The sequence below is a fragment of the Ictidomys tridecemlineatus genome, chromosome 3, assembly GCF_052094955.1.
Source record: "Ictidomys tridecemlineatus isolate mIctTri1 chromosome 3, mIctTri1.hap1, whole genome shotgun sequence".
Lineage (NCBI taxonomy): Eukaryota > Metazoa > Chordata > Mammalia > Rodentia > Sciuridae > Ictidomys > Ictidomys tridecemlineatus.
In genome coordinates, this window is record NC_135479.1 from 165,048,856 (window position 1) to 165,065,599 (window position 16,744).

At 41.0% G+C, this 16,744-nt stretch overlaps 2 protein-coding genes across 3 annotated transcripts in view; both read left to right on the forward strand.

Moving 5' to 3' along the window:
* Positions 1-5,573: 5,573 nt before the first annotated feature.
* Positions 5,574-10,312, forward strand: Rpl24 (ribosomal protein L24). 2 transcript variants are annotated; one of them, XM_040270452.2, is made up of 7 exons: positions 5,574-5,718; positions 5,833-5,908; positions 6,455-6,565; positions 7,538-7,566; positions 8,568-8,704; positions 9,625-9,688; positions 10,191-10,312. In XM_040270452.2, the coding sequence occupies exons 1-7, from the start codon at positions 5,714-5,716 to the stop codon at positions 10,225-10,227; spliced, it is 459 nt and encodes a 152-aa protein (XP_040126386.1). In that variant the 5' UTR covers positions 5,574-5,713; the 3' UTR covers positions 10,228-10,312. The 2 variants fall into 2 exon arrangements, with proteins under 2 accessions (XP_040126386.1, XP_005335109.1); XM_005335052.5 differs by lacking the exon at positions 7,538-7,566 and having other exon boundaries at positions 5,576-5,718.
* A 137-nt stretch (positions 10,313-10,449) lies between these two features.
* Positions 10,450-16,744, forward strand: part of Zbtb11 (zinc finger and BTB domain containing 11) — a 30,350-nt gene continuing 24,055 nt past the window's right edge. Inside the window, exons 1-2 of the mRNA XM_040270449.2 lie at positions 10,450-13,164; positions 13,505-14,181. Coding sequence (XP_040126383.2) covers positions 13,632-14,181 — 550 coding nt within the window. The 5' untranslated portion in view covers positions 10,450-13,164; positions 13,505-13,631. The remainder of the gene's footprint in view (positions 13,165-13,504; positions 14,182-16,744) is intronic.

Sequence of the window (16,744 nt, forward strand, 5' to 3'; positions counted from 1 at the left end):
TCACTCTCCTTCAGCTGATTCTTCTTGCTCTTCTCCTATCCCTTAAAAACTTATATTTCCAGATTAATTTTTTTTGCTGACTCACTTTTTCTTTGGGTGGGACACACAGAAGCACTCTCTAGATCCCCCTTCAATCAAGGGCTTGCTGCCTAATACAAGGTCCTTGCTTAACATCTGGATGGCCATCTTAAGTGAAAGGTGCCATATTAAGAGAAAAGTTTTGCTTTCCTGCCCAAGGGCATTTCTGAGAAAGAGTCACCCATTCCCTCATACCAACCCAACTCTTAAAGCCCAAATTAGGACTCACCCTGCTCTGATTCCTGAGCCTCCCTCATAAGTCCCAGAACTCAAGCCTGTTTTGCCTCTCCTACAGAGAGATGGCTTTTATTTGTCAGCTCTGACAAACATGTATCATTTCTCGATTTCTTTCTCTCTCTCCTCTCTCTTCTCCTCGTCCTCCTCTTCTTCCTCTTCCTCTTCTCCTTCTCCTTCTCCTTCTCTCTCTCTATCTCTCCTCACTTTCTCTTGACCTTCAAGTGGCAGCTCACATCTTGTGACTGAGCAAGGTGGAGGTAAAATGACACTTGGCCATTTGGCCTAACCAAGACATTCTGGTAGGCAATAATTGCCCTGAGGTTAAACAAACAAACAAACAAACAAACAAAAACAGGTAGAAATAAATATATATATAATTTTAGGGGTGGTGGTTTTTTTTTTTTGTTTGTTTTGGTTTTTTTTTTTTTGGAGGCAGGTAGTAATGGGGATCAAACCCCAGGGGCACTATCACTAAGTTACTAAACTATATGTCAGTCCATTTTTGTAAATTGTAGATGGACACAATATTTTATTTATTTTTTTTGTGTGGTGCTGCAGATCAAACCCAGTGTCTTACATGTTTGAGGCAAGCATTCAACCACTGAGCTACAACTCCAATCCCCCCGTCCTTTTTTTAAATTTTTGAGACAAGGTCTTGCTAAATTGCCCAGGTTGGTCTCAGATTAGAACCTGTATTCCTCTCAAGTCACTGGGATTACAGACTTGTGTCATCACACCTAGCTAGAAAATATAATTTGAATTTAAAAGTCTTTTGCCTTATGCTAATGCTTTGCATACCTTTCTTCCCAGGCCTGTTACTCCCCAATCCAGTTCTCTGTCCCAGGCCTGTCATTCCCAAATTTCTGGGAAACCTTCAAATCTTAGTTATTGTAAATTCACTCACTTATCAAAATTACCTTGTGTACTATTTAGTAGTCCATTTAGTAAACAGACTAAGCAAAAAAAGAGACAATATCTTAAAAAATCTGTACTGTATGTGCTGGGGATGTGGCTTAAGCGGTAGCATGCTCGCCTGGCATGCTTGCGGCCCTGGTTCGATCCTCAGCACCACATACCAACAAAGATGTTGTGTCCGGGGCTGGGGATGTGGCTCAAGCGGTAGCGCGCTCGTCTGGCATGCGTGCGGCCCGGGTTCGATCCTCAGCACCACATACCAACAAAGATGTTGTGTCCGCCGAGAACTAAAAAATAAATATTAAAAAAAACTTCTCTCTCTCTCTCTCTCTCTCTCTCTCTCTCTTTAAAAAAAAAAAAAAAAAAAAGATGTTGTGTCCGTCGAAAACTAAACTAAAATAAATATTAAAAATTCTCTCTCTCTCTCTGTCTCTCCTCTCTCTCTCTCTTTAAAAAAAAAAATCTGTACTGTAGGGTACTTCTTAATGTTCTCTATTTCAGATCAAACAGTGGAGAGCACTTTATCCTAAGGATCCTGAGAATGATCAAACCACCATAAACATCTTGTGATTTCAGACTGATGTCATCCCCACATTATCTTCCCATACCCACTCTTCACCAAGTGTTCTTAAAAAAAAAAAAAAAAAAAAAAAGCCCTGGGGGAGCTGGGGTTGTGGCTCAGTGGCAGAGTGCATGCCTCATACATGTGAGGCCCTAGGTTCAATCCTCAGCACCACATAAAAATAAATAAAATAAAGATATTGTGTGTATGTATAACTAAAAAAAAAAAAAAAAGAAAGAAAAGCCCAGAATCCCAGGCAAGAGAGTCTCTCTCTCACTCTCCCTTGAATTGTCTTTTTGATGTTGTTCTTGTTGTTGTTGGTACAGGGGATTGAACTGAGGGGTGCTTAACCACTGAGCAACATCCCCACCCCTTTTAAAAAAATATTTTATTTGGAGGCAGGGTCTCACTGAACTGCTTAGGGACTCTATAAATTGCAGAGGCTGGCTTTGAATTCTCAATCCTCCTGCCTTAGCCTCTTGAACTGCTGGGATTACAGGTGTGCACCACGGCACCAAGCACTTTTTTTTTTCTTTTAATATTTAGTTTTAGTTGTAGACAGACAGAATACCTTTATTTTCTTTATTTTATTTTTGAGGATCAAACCCAGTGCCTCACGTGTCAAGTAAGCGTTCTCCCACTGAGCTACAACCCTGGCCCCTGTATTTTTGGCTTTCTCCCCAAATGATGTCTCACTCTTTTTTTTCTTTTTTGGGTACCAGGGATTGAAGTCAGGGGCACTCAATCACTGAGCCATATCCCCAGCCCTATTTTGCCTTTTATTTAGAGACAGGGTCTCACTGAGTTGCTTATCACCTCACTTTTGCTAAGCTTGGCTTTGAACTCGTGATCTTCCTGCCTCAGCCTTCAGAGTAGATGGGATTACAGGCGTGCACTAATGCCCTAGTGATGTCTCACTCTTGTGATAGCCAATTGTCCCTTGAATGTGTCTCTGCCTCATTCTTAAATTCACTTCTGCCCAACTATCCCTTTCAGGGAACTCCTGCTTGCAGAGCTGACTGAGGTTTTAATTGAGTCCATAATGTATTCAATGTCTTCCTCTGCCTAATACTGCTTTCACCCTCTTCCTTTCACAAGACTTGATTTGCAATAAATACCTTGAACCCCAAACTCAGTCTCAGTAACTGCTTCCAGAGAAGCCAGGCTTTGATACTAGATGATGGGTATCCTACATAGCCTACTGTCACCATAAATAGGTTCATTACTCCTAAAATATATCCTAAACACTCATCTGAACTTCCCACTACACAGCTATTTTCCTGTATTATGAGCATCCTAAACTAGTCTTTCAAAAACTTTTCTCCCGAAGAAACCTGCTTCTTTATCTCTTCTCCCTTAACAATGATACCACTATTCACCTAGCTCCCATCATCATATTTTTCTTATACCCTGAATTATCTATTGTTAACAACAATAGATAATTCAGTGTGTTTTTGTGATGCAGTTACCCTATGTTGCCCAGCCTGGCTCCCTCAGCCTACCGAGTAGCTGGTACTACAGGAACATGCCACCATGTCAGCCTTTAGCAGTTTAAAACTGCTAAAGAAGTTATAGAGGCTGAAAAGAGCAGCACCAAGTTTGGTTCATAAGTACTCCAAAAGTAAATAAAAGAGAGCTGAATGCAGCTAAGCCTTTTGCCTCTGATAAGAGAAAACAAAGATAAAATGAGCAAAAAAATTATGGATGGTATTGGAAGTTGCGCTTATTAACAGTAAGACAAATTCTCTTAGGGGTTTCTGTGTAATTTCTTCCTACTCTAAAAGTATTTTGATCACAATTTAAATTGTGATACCAGTAGCCTGTTACAAAGAACCTTTGAAATACCAGTTCAAGAATGCCCTTCAGGAAAGGGCAAAATGTGCAGCTCAAACTCTGAAGATCACTTTCCTGCTTTTCCTTCATAAAACTAGTCAGGCCAAAATGAATTTCAAAGATCAAAACCACCCAACATCTTTCTAAAATGCTGGACAGGGATATAAATTCTGAGATTCTGTCCAACAGATGGGACTATAATCCTGCAGGTAGATCTTGACTCAACCCCTATTCACATCCAGCTGAGACTTGCAACTTGTAGAAGTCAGGACTATTCCAGATTTTTTTCTTTAAAAGATAAAACATTTGCCAGTCATGGTGACACAGGCCTGTAATCCCAGCTACTCCTGAGGCTGAGGGAGGAGGATCATGAGTTCAAAGCCAGCCTCAGCAACTTAGTGAGACCCTAAACAGCTTAGCAAGACCCTGTCTCAAATTAAAACATAAAAAGGGCTGGGGATGTGACTCAGTGGTTAAGCACCCCTGGGTTCAATGCCAGATTAACATCCCCCATCCCCCCACCCCCACAAGTCATTTTAAAATTAGCTATGATTTAGAATAGAGTTGGATAAAAATCCCATGGCTAAGTTCATCAAGCTACAGAAGCCTAAAGAAGCAAACAGCTTCCAAGTATACTAGGCATTTTCAACAGCTGGTCAGTTAGTCCAGTAAAAATTCTTTGCTCTGCCTTTTGATTCCACACAAATCTCTTTTAACTCATTCTTGACTGGTTCAACATAATTCTATACTTTCTTGACATCAGTCATCTCACTGAACATTCCAAATCTCTTCATATCATCTATCTTACAAAACATTTTTGGGCGAGTTGTTGTTAGAAAGTACAATTTAAATCATTTCATTGGTTTCCTATTCATGTATTATGCATGCCAGTCTCCCATTCAAGAATTCAAGGATTGCTTCTTGACTGTCCCCTTCACATACTAGATAATTATCTAGAATTACAAAAAAAAAAAAAAAAAAAAAAAAAAACTCAAGAAATTGAGGCCTGGGTCCTCCAAAAGGCCTGAAAAGAGCTTTACTCTCCATCAGGTCCTTCAGCTTCCCTAAGCAACCATTCACCACAAAGGAACTCCTCTCAGATCTGCTAATGTAATTTTGCAGTTTCCTCACATACTCAATAGGAACTTTGTAAAATGAATCAGCTAAAGTATGTAAACTTTATAGCACAAATCCTAGCACGAAGAAAGGTCTCAACGAATGTTAATTATAATTAACGCAAGGTGCCAACACTATGGAAGACAGTTCTGGATGTCATTGTTTTATTTTTTACATTTTTATTAGTGCATTGCAGTTGTACATATTGATGGGATTTGCTGTTACATATTCGTACATGCACACGATGTAACAATACAGTTTGCCCAATATCATTCCCCAGCACTTCCCCCTCCCTCCCTGTTTTTTTAAAGATTTTTTTTAATATGGACACAATATCTTTATTGAACCCAGTGCCCCAGATGTGCGAGGCAAGCGCTCTGCTGCTGAGCTATAACTCCAGACCCCTTCTCCGTTTTTTAACGTTAATAGTAAAGCTCCCCACTTCCTCCTTCTGGTGGTGGGGATTAAATCCATGGCTTCGAGCAACATGTATTCTACCACACAGCTACAACCTGGCCCGTAAAATTTAACTTTAGTTTTGGAAATGGGCTAATGCGGAAGGCAAAATGTGACTTGCGTTTAACCTGCGGGGTGTAAGTCTGTGGGTCTGTACAAAAGGAAGAAGAGCGAGGACACAGGACACCCTTCTCTTTCGTTCACATTCTTTGCAGTAGAACTGTTGGCTCTAGAACACTTGGCCACTGGAATGACCTAGAATCGACCGCCAGTCCGCCCACCGGGCCACATCCTTCCCCTCTCCACAGACCGTTCCGCAGTCTAATGGAATTCCTCCCCAGGCCCTCGGTAGCCAAGGACGCCGCGATTCTGCGCCGCTACGTGACGTCATCACCAAGCGCCCAAGTGAGCGAAAGGGATTAGGGGTGGGGATTCCCCCCCACGACCTTATAAGGTCTTTTCCCATAATTCTCTCCTTCTCTTCGCTGTCGTCCCTTTATCCCAGCAGCCGCCGCCATGAAGTAAGCTTGAATTCCAATCCGCTTCCATCCTCGCGCAGAACCTCTCTGCGGCGTCCTGGGCATGGCTATTACTTGTAAACAGCCCCCTTAATGGGTTTTCACTTTTCGTTATAGGGTCGAGCTGTGCAGTTTTAGTGGGTACAAGATATACCCCGGACACGGGAGGCGCTACGCCAGGACCGACGGAAAGGTAAAAGGCCGCATTAGCTTTTTTTCCTCTGAAAAGGAAAAACCGACCTACTTCAGTGTAAATGGCTTAATTTCTTACCAGACTGTTGGCTTCTGAAAGGGTTCGGGAGTCTTGTGTGGAGTGATGGTTGGAATCAGGAATTTCTAAGTGAACCATTGAGGCTTAATGTAGTGTGAGCCAAGTGGGAAACGAGCGGTTTGTGTAATTAATGACGTAGCGTAAGCGAAGTAACCAGGGTACCCGGATATCTGCTTGTTAGACGGCCACAGGTCCTTTTGGAATCTCGGGAGGGACATGAGCAGAATTATCGGAATTTGATACCCCACCTTTGCTTAAAGCGTAGCTTTGCCTCCTTGGGAGTACCGACCAAAGGTAGCGACCTTGGGGGTACTAACTCAGTTACTAACAGTTATATGACCTAAGTTTTCTGGTCTCTGTGAGCCCCAATTTCATAAAATAGCTCTAAAATATTTTAACGAGTTTTTAAGCTCAGCGTCCTTTATTTGTATAGCTAGGTAGGTAATGACTTTGGATTTGTGACAACAGGTTTTCCAATTTCTTAATGCAAAATGCGAGTCGGCTTTCCTATCCAAGAGGAATCCTCGGCAGATAAACTGGACTGTCCTCTACAGAAGGAAGCACAAAAAGGGCCAGTCGGTGAGTGGAATACCCTTTGGTGTTGTGGGGCAATCTCTAAAGAAATTTAGCTTCCTGAGCATTGGTTTCTGTCATGTAATTTTTTGACTAAATGAGAGAGTTATTGAAATGTGCTTGTAAAATCTGTAAAGCATCAGTGAAGTGAAAAGAGATGAGATGATATACATTTTAGGCTTAGTAGTATGAAGTTGAAATCTGAAAATATCCCTTTGTACAAATTACATTAGTTACATTTGGGTTATAGAGCCGTTCCAGTGCGTGATTGAGTCTTCTTATAACTTGGTTTTTAATATAGTCCCATAGGATTAGCACTAACATAGATTAACGTAGATCACTTTAGTCTCCCAACTTGTAGTACTGGTTCATCCTGAAACCTAAAATAAATTTTTGGGAACCTTGCTTTTTTGGGGGGGGGCGGTGTCCTTAGCTAGATGACAAGGTTTGTGAGGAAAAAAGTTTTGATTGTGATGGTAGAACTACATCTGTTATTCAGATGACTTTGGGATATTCATGCTTATTTAGTGAGCATTTCCTGTGTGGAAGAGGAGGGAAAGTGCCTGCTGCCTGCATGGTAGTACACACCTGTAATCCCAGCTGCTTAGGAGTCTGAGGGAGGCAGACCGAAAATTCAGGCCAGCCTGGACAATTTAGCCAGGACCTGTTTCAAAAGAAAATTTAAACAGGCTGGTGATGTAGCTCCGTGGTAGAGTACTTGCCTAGCTTGTTGGAGGAATTGAGGGGGAATTATTTCTACTTCCATTTTAAAAATGGATTGGATGACTATTGTCAAAAAAAGAAATGGGATATTATAGGTGTTGGTGTGGACATGGAGAAGCTGGAACTCTTGTTCATTGCTGGATATAAAATGGTGCAGCCACTATGGAAACAAATCATTTAATTCATTGTTAAAGTTATTATGATCTGGCATTTCTTTTTTCTTATATCTTTATTTCATTTTTATGTGATGCTGAGGATCGAACCCAGTGCCTCGTGCATACTAGGTGAGCGCATTACCACTGAGCCACAAACCCAGCCCATGATCTGGCAAAGAATTGAAAATAGGTACTCCCTTGTATACTGATGTTAATAACACCATTGTTCACAATGGCCAAAAGGTAAAAATGAATGTCCATCAGAAGATTAATGGATAACAAAATGCACAGTTGAATAGCTGTCATTCCAAATGCTTGAAGCAGTAAGTATCTCTGGAATGGAATGTTTCAGGAACTTGGATTAGCTGGATATTTATAATGAAATATTTTGTTGAGGGACCTAAATCTAATTCATTACAGTTCTTATAAATAGCCTGAAGGTAATTTGATATTTTAACAACCTTTCCATTGTGGTTGCTCAAGAAATTTTGGATTTTAGAGCAGTTTGGATTTTGTGGTTGCCGATGCTCAGCCAGTTACATACAGGCTTAAAAAAAGGCTAATAACTAGTTGACTTCTTATGAACCTTGAAGATAGGCCAAGTGGAAATACAATATGCTTCCACTTTTATAAGTTATCTAGAGTAGGCTGGTTAATAGGGAGAAAGAATGGGGAGATATTGTTTAGTGTTTGCAGTTTGAGGTGCTTAAAAAAAGTTGAAAATAGATGATTTAAATAGTTCATAAGGGGCTGGGGATGTGGCTCAAGCGGTAGCACACTCGCCTGGCATGCATGCAGCCCAAGTTCTACCCTCAGCACCACATACAAAGATGTTGTGACCACCGAAAACTAAAAACAAATATTTTTTAAAAAAATTCTCTCTCTTAAAAAAATAGTTCATAAGTAGAAAGCTTACACGTTTTATTTCATTTCAAATAATTGGCATTAATTTTCTTGAGTATGAGTCTTAAAAGACTTCATTAATTTTTGTTTTACAACTCAGTTTTGTTTTTAGTGTCTTAAGAATATTGATAAATTCAATTCCCCCCACTAGCCCTTTCTTAAAAATCTTTTAAGTCTTATTAAAAGACTTAGGTTAATAAGTGTGCTCCCATGTTTTTGTTTTGTAGGAAGAAATTCAAAAGAAGAGAACTCGGCGTGCAGTCAAATTTCAGAGGGCCATCACTGGTGCATCCCTTGCTGATATCATGGCCAAGAGGAATCAGAAACCAGAAGTTAGAAAGGCTCAACGAGAGCAAGCTATTAGGTAAGAAATGGTTCACTGAACATTTCAACTCTTGGGGGTAAACTTTATGTTTTATTTACAATATAGTCTAATTTGTTTTATTTTTTGGTACTGAGGATTGAACCCAGATGAGCTTTGCTACTGAGCTACATCCCTGGCCCATTTGATTTTTAATTAAGAGAGACGGTTTCCCTAGGTTCCTGAAGCCTATCCTTAAACTTGGGATCTTCCTGCCTCAGCCTCCAGAGTAGTTGGGATTACTTATAGGCCATTGACACCATGCCAGGCTTTAATTTCTGTTGTGTTGAAATTCTATGTGCAAACCAAAGAGATGAAAAATTATGCTCTTTATGTGCCATATGAATTGTAATGCATTCTGCTGTCATAACAAATTAAAAATTTTTATAAAGTGGGGAAAAAATCCTATGTGGAGGGACTGGGGTTGTGGCTCAGCATTAGTGTGCTCGCCTAGCCTGTGCAAGGCCCTGGGTTTGATTCTCAGCACCACGTAAAAACAAATAAAATAAAGGCATTGTGTCCGACTACAACTAAAAAAAAAATATTTAATAAGTAAAAATCCTGTTGCAACAACTTTGGAAGTTGAGACAGGAGGATTGCAAGTTTGAGGCTAGCCTCAGCAACTTAGTTAGACCTTGTCTCAAAAGTTGAATGGTCTAGGGATATAGCTCAGTGGTAAAGCCAGTTCCCAGTACAACAAAATAAAATGGCATATGCAGTAAAATTTACTGTACTCTGTAATACATGTTAACAAAAGTGACTTGATGATGAAATTAATCCCCTTGGATTTGGGACTTAGCCTAGAAATGAAAAATGGAAATGGGGGGAAGGGAACAATTTGATAGTTCTAAAACTGTAGCTCCGTCTTAATTAGTGGTACTCTTAAGGAATAAAGTACTTTGTCTAAATCTTTAACTGCACAGGGCTGCCAAGGAAGCAAAAAAGGCTAAGCAGGCATCTAAAAAGACGGCAATGGCTGCTGCTAAGGTAATTGTGGGGTTTTCTTGAATTTCTTAATATAACCAAGTTTTTGTTTTAAGCCGAAGAGTAGTAAGTGAAAGTAGATACTGAGACTTTATTGGATTTCTGGGTGATTGGTTCAGGTCTCTGAAGTTGTCTTTCTAGGAGTCAAGGCATCTTTTTAATATTAGGTATTGGGAATGGGGAAAATAAATGTGGCTTTTGATTTTTAAACTTTATTTCTTAGAAAAGTTTTGGTAACAGTGTAGAGTTACACAGCTTTTTTGTTGCCATGATGAAAACTTTAAACTAGAAATTAACATTGGTTCTATACTACTAATAAAAATAGCATCCTTTTTCTATTTGGATACAGTTCGTAATCCCGATTGTGTCTCCTTATTCTCCAATCTGTATAGTATCTTTGTCTTTCATTATAAAGATGGAAATGATCTTTTAACATGGGGAGTTACATAAAATTTTGATAAAAGTTTTGTTAAGTAATGTCATATAATGTCATTATCTTTTTCAGGCTCCCACAAAGGCAGCACCTAAGCAAAAGATTGTGAAACCTGTGAAGGTTTCTGCTCCCCGAGTTGGTGGAAAACGCTAAATTGGCAGATGAGATTTTAAAATAAAGATGTCTATAACTTAGATGGTGTTGAATTTTTGCTCCTAAACAGGCATGTTGGGTCCACATGGTAATAGGTGTACAGTAAAGTTGAGAATTTAAGACAATTTCAAGTTCATTTCTTGGGGCTGGGGGTACTGATCAAAATTGTAGACTATTTGGTTAGTATACATGTGCTCTGGGTTTGATTTCCTGTGCCAAAATAAAATGAAAGTTCATTTCTCAGAAATAATGCCTTCTGATGTAACCCTTTTAATTGGAGAAATGTTAAGATAACACAATAAAGATATATGGTTGAATGCTAGCTTTGCTTCAATGTGTCTAGGACACATCACACAGACTGAAAGTACTGCAGTGTTGCATAGATTTAGCCCAAGTTGACTATTCAAATACTCTTTTCTCTATCCATGACAGATACATTTGTTTTTTATTGGGTTTGCCCAATAAAATTGGGACCCCCGCTTTTCCCACCATTAGCTATTAGCTGATTTGATGGTCCCCAAAATTACCAGCTGTATTAATCTCTTGCTCCCAGAAAATAGCATCCCTTTTTTTTTTTTTAATGAGAGAAGAGAGAGTGAATTTTTTTTTAATATTTATTTTTTAGTTCTCGGTGGACACAACATCTTTGTTGGTATGTGGTGCTGAGGATTGAACCCAGGTCGCAGGCATGCGAGGCTTGTGTGGCTTGAGCCACATCCCCAGCCCTAGCATCCCCCTTTCTATTCTGGCTATATTATTCTGTCTCTGAACCCAGGGACACTGAATAAGAGTATATTGTACTATTGCCAGAGTAATTTGTTGAGCTGTGCCAAATAAAATTGCTCAGTAGACTGATGATCAAGAGATGTGTAATGTGATAAGGAAAATACTACAGTTTGTGAACAGGCTTGTACTCTATAGATGACCTTATTTTTAAAATTTATTTTTTTGAGGTTTGGACACTTTATTCCTTATTTGCTCCTTGGCCTCAGCATGCTATAGATGACTTTATTAACTGCCCACCTGTGCTGAGTTGCAAGGATACAAAAATGCATAAGCCATGTCTTAAACAAGCTTTCTCAAGGTGAAATTATGGTCCATGTCAACATTTCTTTATCACCATTTATCCACGATAATGGATTACAAATTTTCTTCCCCTGGTTAATGTTAAATTCAGGCATTATTCTAATTGTTGGGTATAGTAAATAGGTTTGCAGAGAACCTGAAAAATAATTTTATGTGTAACCAGTGTTATGCAATGAATAAGATATACTGATGAACATAAATGAGAAGATTAAGGTTTTTCTTGGGAAAAAAGCCTTTTGGTGTTAGTGACGATATTAGTAAATATTGATGGAAAATAAAGTCACTAGCTGAAAAAGGAAAGTTAAAAGCCAAAATATCCAAATGAATGCTGAGGTGATTTTTGGACACAAAATCTCCCCTTGTAAAATGTCATTTCCCTTGTCAGATGGATCTACCAATTGTAATTGCCCTGGAGTCCCAGAGAGCTCAGAATGAGCTAGAAATAAACACTTGATTGCCAATTCTCAGTATAAATTTTAGTTTTACTCCCTCAGGAAGACACTCTTGACCACAGGAAACCACTTTTGTTAAAATACTTGTTTATTGTCCTAAAGGAGAATTTGGAGAATCAATGGACTTCTCAATGTGTAACAACACCACAAAACTGAACTGGTGGAGGGATGTTTTTATAACTTTGTTTTCTTAAATAGTATTTGCCACTTCCCATTTGTATTGTTTTTCTTTTTTTAGACGGGATCTTTCTCCAAGTTGCTCAACACCTTGCTAAGTTGCTAATGCTGATTTTGTGATCCTCCTACCTTAGATGCTCTAATGGCTGGGATTGCCATCTTGCTCCACCATGCTTTTCTGAAAACAACAACAACAAAAACACCTTAGCTTCCTTGCTTGTAGAGCACTATTTAATTGATATGAAAGTCAATTTTGTTTTTAAAGTTGTTGAGTACCTTGATTTATTTATGTGCAGTGCTGAGAATCTGGACCCAATACCTCTCACATGCCAGGCAAGCACTCTACTCCTGGGCCACAGCCCCAACTCCGCCTCCTCCCAGCCATTGTTTTTAAGTAGGTCTGGATAAATTTTCTAGGCATTATCCAAACTTGGGATTCTCCTTTCTCAGCCTCCCTAGGAGCTGGGGCCATGGGTGTGGGTTAATCTATTAACTTTTCATATTTAGTTTTAAAGGGAGTTAGTTGACATCACAAGAGTGTCAGCACTCACCGCATAAACAAGCCAGCTCCTCTGAGGGTAGATTTTGATATCCTTTTTCACTGTTCCACTCCAGGGGTGCATTACCATCTTCTAATTTCTCCCAGTTACTATCAAGAAGTCTGCAAGTAATTCTAAATAGAACCCAGCCCTAACAGTCTTGCTGTTTGTGCCCTGCAACTAAGCTACTATATGACCCTTACAAGGATCAGTCTTAAAGAGATCCCAGAACCACGTAGTTGGCAGTGTTTGCAGCCATCTCCCTGGAAAGTCTGGAATTTTTATCGGCTTCTGCAAGGTAATGCAGGTATCCAATTCGACAGGGAATGTAGGCTTTTGTAAGCACAGCAGATCTACCCCAGGAAAGGATACCCAAGACCACACTGTAATACCAGCTTAAAAAAAAAAAATCTAATTAGGACCCTTAGAGCACATTCGGAAATGCAGTTGAAGTCTGTTTAGCCTCTTGCACCCTTATAATACATTAAGTGTAAAACAGAGACCCCCCCCTAAATTTATGTAAAAATATATGCAAATAAAGCTAAATGGCACTAGCTACCCCTTCCCATTTCTTTCCAACAGGATTGGCTCATCATCATACATGCAGATCCTTCCAGAAAAATCCTGCTCATTCCTTGGGTAATTGCGGAGGCCTACGTGGGGGTGGGGGTGGGGCAGGGTTTTATAGACAGAAAACTTCTAACATTGAATGCCTTAGGTATTATAATCTTTGTTATGCCTGCATTTTCATGCGAATATGTCCAGTGACATTTGCTAAAGCATCAATATCTGATGCTTTTATGTCAGGTATCTCAAGGTAGACAAAAACGAACTCATTTACCCTTTGGGGTGTCTCGGGAGGGATAAGAACTGCCCACCAGCTCCTACAAGTGGCTCTTCGGAACACGGGAAAGGGAAAAATAAAAAGGGAAACTGCCAGGACTTAAGATGGCTGCTCAAAACCCCTTCTATTTCCTAGGAAAGTCCTACCCGCTTCCAAAATGTCTGCCCGCAGTGCTGACGTCATTTGATCCGCTCCCTCAAGCCAGAAAGCGAGAACACTCCAATCCGGGCTCAGTCCACGCCCTTGGCTTGCGTCACTTCCGATGGTGCAGCAGCCATTTTGTCAGTCGCGAGCGGATCCCGCGCGCTGGAGAAGTGCAGTTCCCCCTGGTTACCAACTCGTCCGTTCTCCCTTCACGCTCCCGGCGCTGTCTAAGAGCGCTCACCAAAGGCGGAGCCGTTCCTCCGCAGAGTGCGGCCACTGCTGTTGCATCTACCCAGGGCTAGTGCGCTGTCTTCCTCCACCACCACTGACAGGCGCCCTCAGGGAGCCGTCGTCCGTGATGTCAAGCGAGGAAAGCTACCGGGCCATCCTGCGCTACCTGACGAACGAGCGCGAGCCCTACGCGCCGGGCACCGAGGGCAATGTCAAGCGTAAAATCCGCAAGGCTGCTGCCTGTTACGTGGTGCGCGGCGGGACTTTGTACTACCAGCGGCGGCAGCGGCACCGCAAGACCTTTGCGGAGCTAGAGGTAGTGCTGCAACCGGAGCGGCGCCGGGGCCTCATCGAGGCGGCACACCTGGGCCCTGGCGGCACTCACCACACCCGGCATCAGACCTGGCACGACTTGTCCAAGACGTACTGGTGGCGAGGTTAGACCTGACCCGCGGCGAGGGTGCGGGACGGTGGCTGCCCGGGCAAGGCCTGCTAGCGCGGCCTGTTGGCCCACCACGAGCTGGAGGGTCTCCGACGCCTCTTGCCGGGCCATCCCGCGCTTGGTATCGGAGCGGCTGCCAGGCGGCGTCGAGAGGGTGGGGGACGCGAAAGGAGCCGCACTTCCCACAGGAAGAAGGCCGGGAAGCTGGGGGCGGACCCTCGCCCGGGGTGGGGCCAAGGGGGCTTCCCCGGGGGCCGGGCCAGCGGCAGGGAGGGCGGGCCGCCCGCGCCGGGCCGCCCCGCCTCTCTAGGCAGCCCTGGAGGCGGTGGCGCGGTCCCTGGAGAGGTGGCTGTGGTGATTGGCCCGGGATGCTGCGGCTTTTGCCTTTTAAAGTCTGCAGATGATTTTGGTCAGGGACGGCTCGAGCCCAAACCTGGCTGCTGTTTCCAGTGCGTTCTGCGCGCGTTTTGGGGAATGAGTTTGAATTTTGCTGGATCTACCGGCCTTATTAAGATTCTCCCTCTATGGCGTACATAAGGAATAATCAATTTGTGTGTAGACTGAAAAAGAGTAATCGTTGAACAGTCATTTTGAATCTCAAGTTTATTTCGATAGTTAAATAATAAAGACCATCAGGTACTTTTAATTCCGAATGTTTTAGTGTTCTTCCCCCTGATTCTGGGAACTATGGCGGCACTTTGTATACACAGAAAAGATGAGGATACTGTAATTGTTTTTACTTAATTGTCAGAATTTAATCTCTAAAGTTTCTTAACTCCTTGGAAACCAGTTTAGTAGAGGAGAGCCGGTGCCCTTGGGTTCTTAACCACCTTCCCTTTCCACAAGTTGGAAAATACTAAACCACTCAGAATTAGTTTATAGGCTCATGCTTGAAGACGCTTTGTCAAAAAGGAAGGATTCTGCTACTCTCTGTAGGACTCTGGAAAAATTAAATCATGAATCTTGGTTTTTTTTTTCCTTTAAATAAAGAAATTAGGCTATGGTCGTAGTTTCTAAAGTTTTGTTTTATTGTTTTTTTATGAGCTTTGTGCATAAAAACTATTCATTTACGAACTTTTGTTGTTTAGAGAATTCTTTCTCGTTTTCAAAACAGTTTGGATCTATATTCTCAAAGGCTTTCCCTTTTCTATTTCAAACGAATATCTGAATTAAATTACTCTGAAGAGTAAATGTAGGGTGAATGCAAGCCACTGTTAGGTTCATTCAGAATTTTTTAAATTCTAAATTGATTATCTTGGTGGTATCTAATCCAGTTTTTGTTTTTTGGTTTTAGTATGTCTTGTCTTAAAAGTCGGGGTGGGGGGCAGGACCCTGAGACTGTGTTTCTGTTAGCTTAATTTTAAAATGAAAGAGTTATATTTGTAGTTATGTGGAATTTCAAAATCCCTGAACACTTAGAGCAGCTAGCTATTCTCAAAGTATAGAAAATCCTGGAGGAAAAGAAGGTTAAAATCTGCCAGGTTAAAATTATGTTATTATACTAATAAAGCATTTTTTTAATGCATTCTCTCCCAAACATACAGTGGAGTATTCCACAGGTTACATGATAGATGTTATATCACAACAGATTGAAGACAGAAACACCCATAATAGTCTTTTGTTAAGCTACACATTTAAAAGATTTTGCAAAAAATGTAGGAGTGCCACTCTTAACCTTTTTTAGAAGGTTTTTTCTATAAAAATGCTACTGTGTCAATGTATAATGGGTTTATTACATTATTGATCATCATGCTATTTTGTTTTAATATTTCATCATTTAAAATCAGAATTGCTAGTAAGCATAAGAGCAGTGTACCCTCAATTATTAGCTATTATTTTTGATGTTTGTTAACATTTTGCTTGTTTATATGTTTCCTTATCATAGTCTTATTAGAGTGACAAAACTACAGAGGAATAGATATATTTTTCACTAGTCAATTTCTTCCTATGTAGTTTCAAAATTTGTTAAATCTTAAGCAACTTACATAGCGTGTTTCTGAATAACAAAGAAGAAAGCTTAAGTTTGATTCTAGATCTAAAGGTGACATTTACAACAGGTATTGGCAATGATCTAGAACTGATAATTGACAAAATAAGCATTTCTAACTAACATTTTGTTAATGAACTACATGGTTTCCCTACACCATAAATTACTGGGAGGGTCATCTGGCATTCCAGGTATTTCCCTGTCTCATGCTGATTGGTGGCTGCTAGGGGGTTGCTATGGGTCCTCACCTAGCCTGACTGAGTCAGGGACACCTGGTGCAGTAGATCTTTTCTCTTATTTGTAACTTAGCTGGGTGGGAATGTGCCTAGGACTCCTCTGTGGGTCTTTCCAAGGACAAAGGTCATGTCCCTTCCTTGGACAGGCTTTGCTCTGAGGTAGAGGCTGATTTTTCATTTCCCCCTTTGTCTGGAAACTTGGGAACCAATCATGGGGAACCATACTTTGAATTGGGCCTTTTCCCAGGCCAGCAATATCTAGTATGATATGCTCTTGTCATTGCTGGGCAGCAGTGGTAAGTAGAAGATCCCATTCAGCCATAATGATCATTATG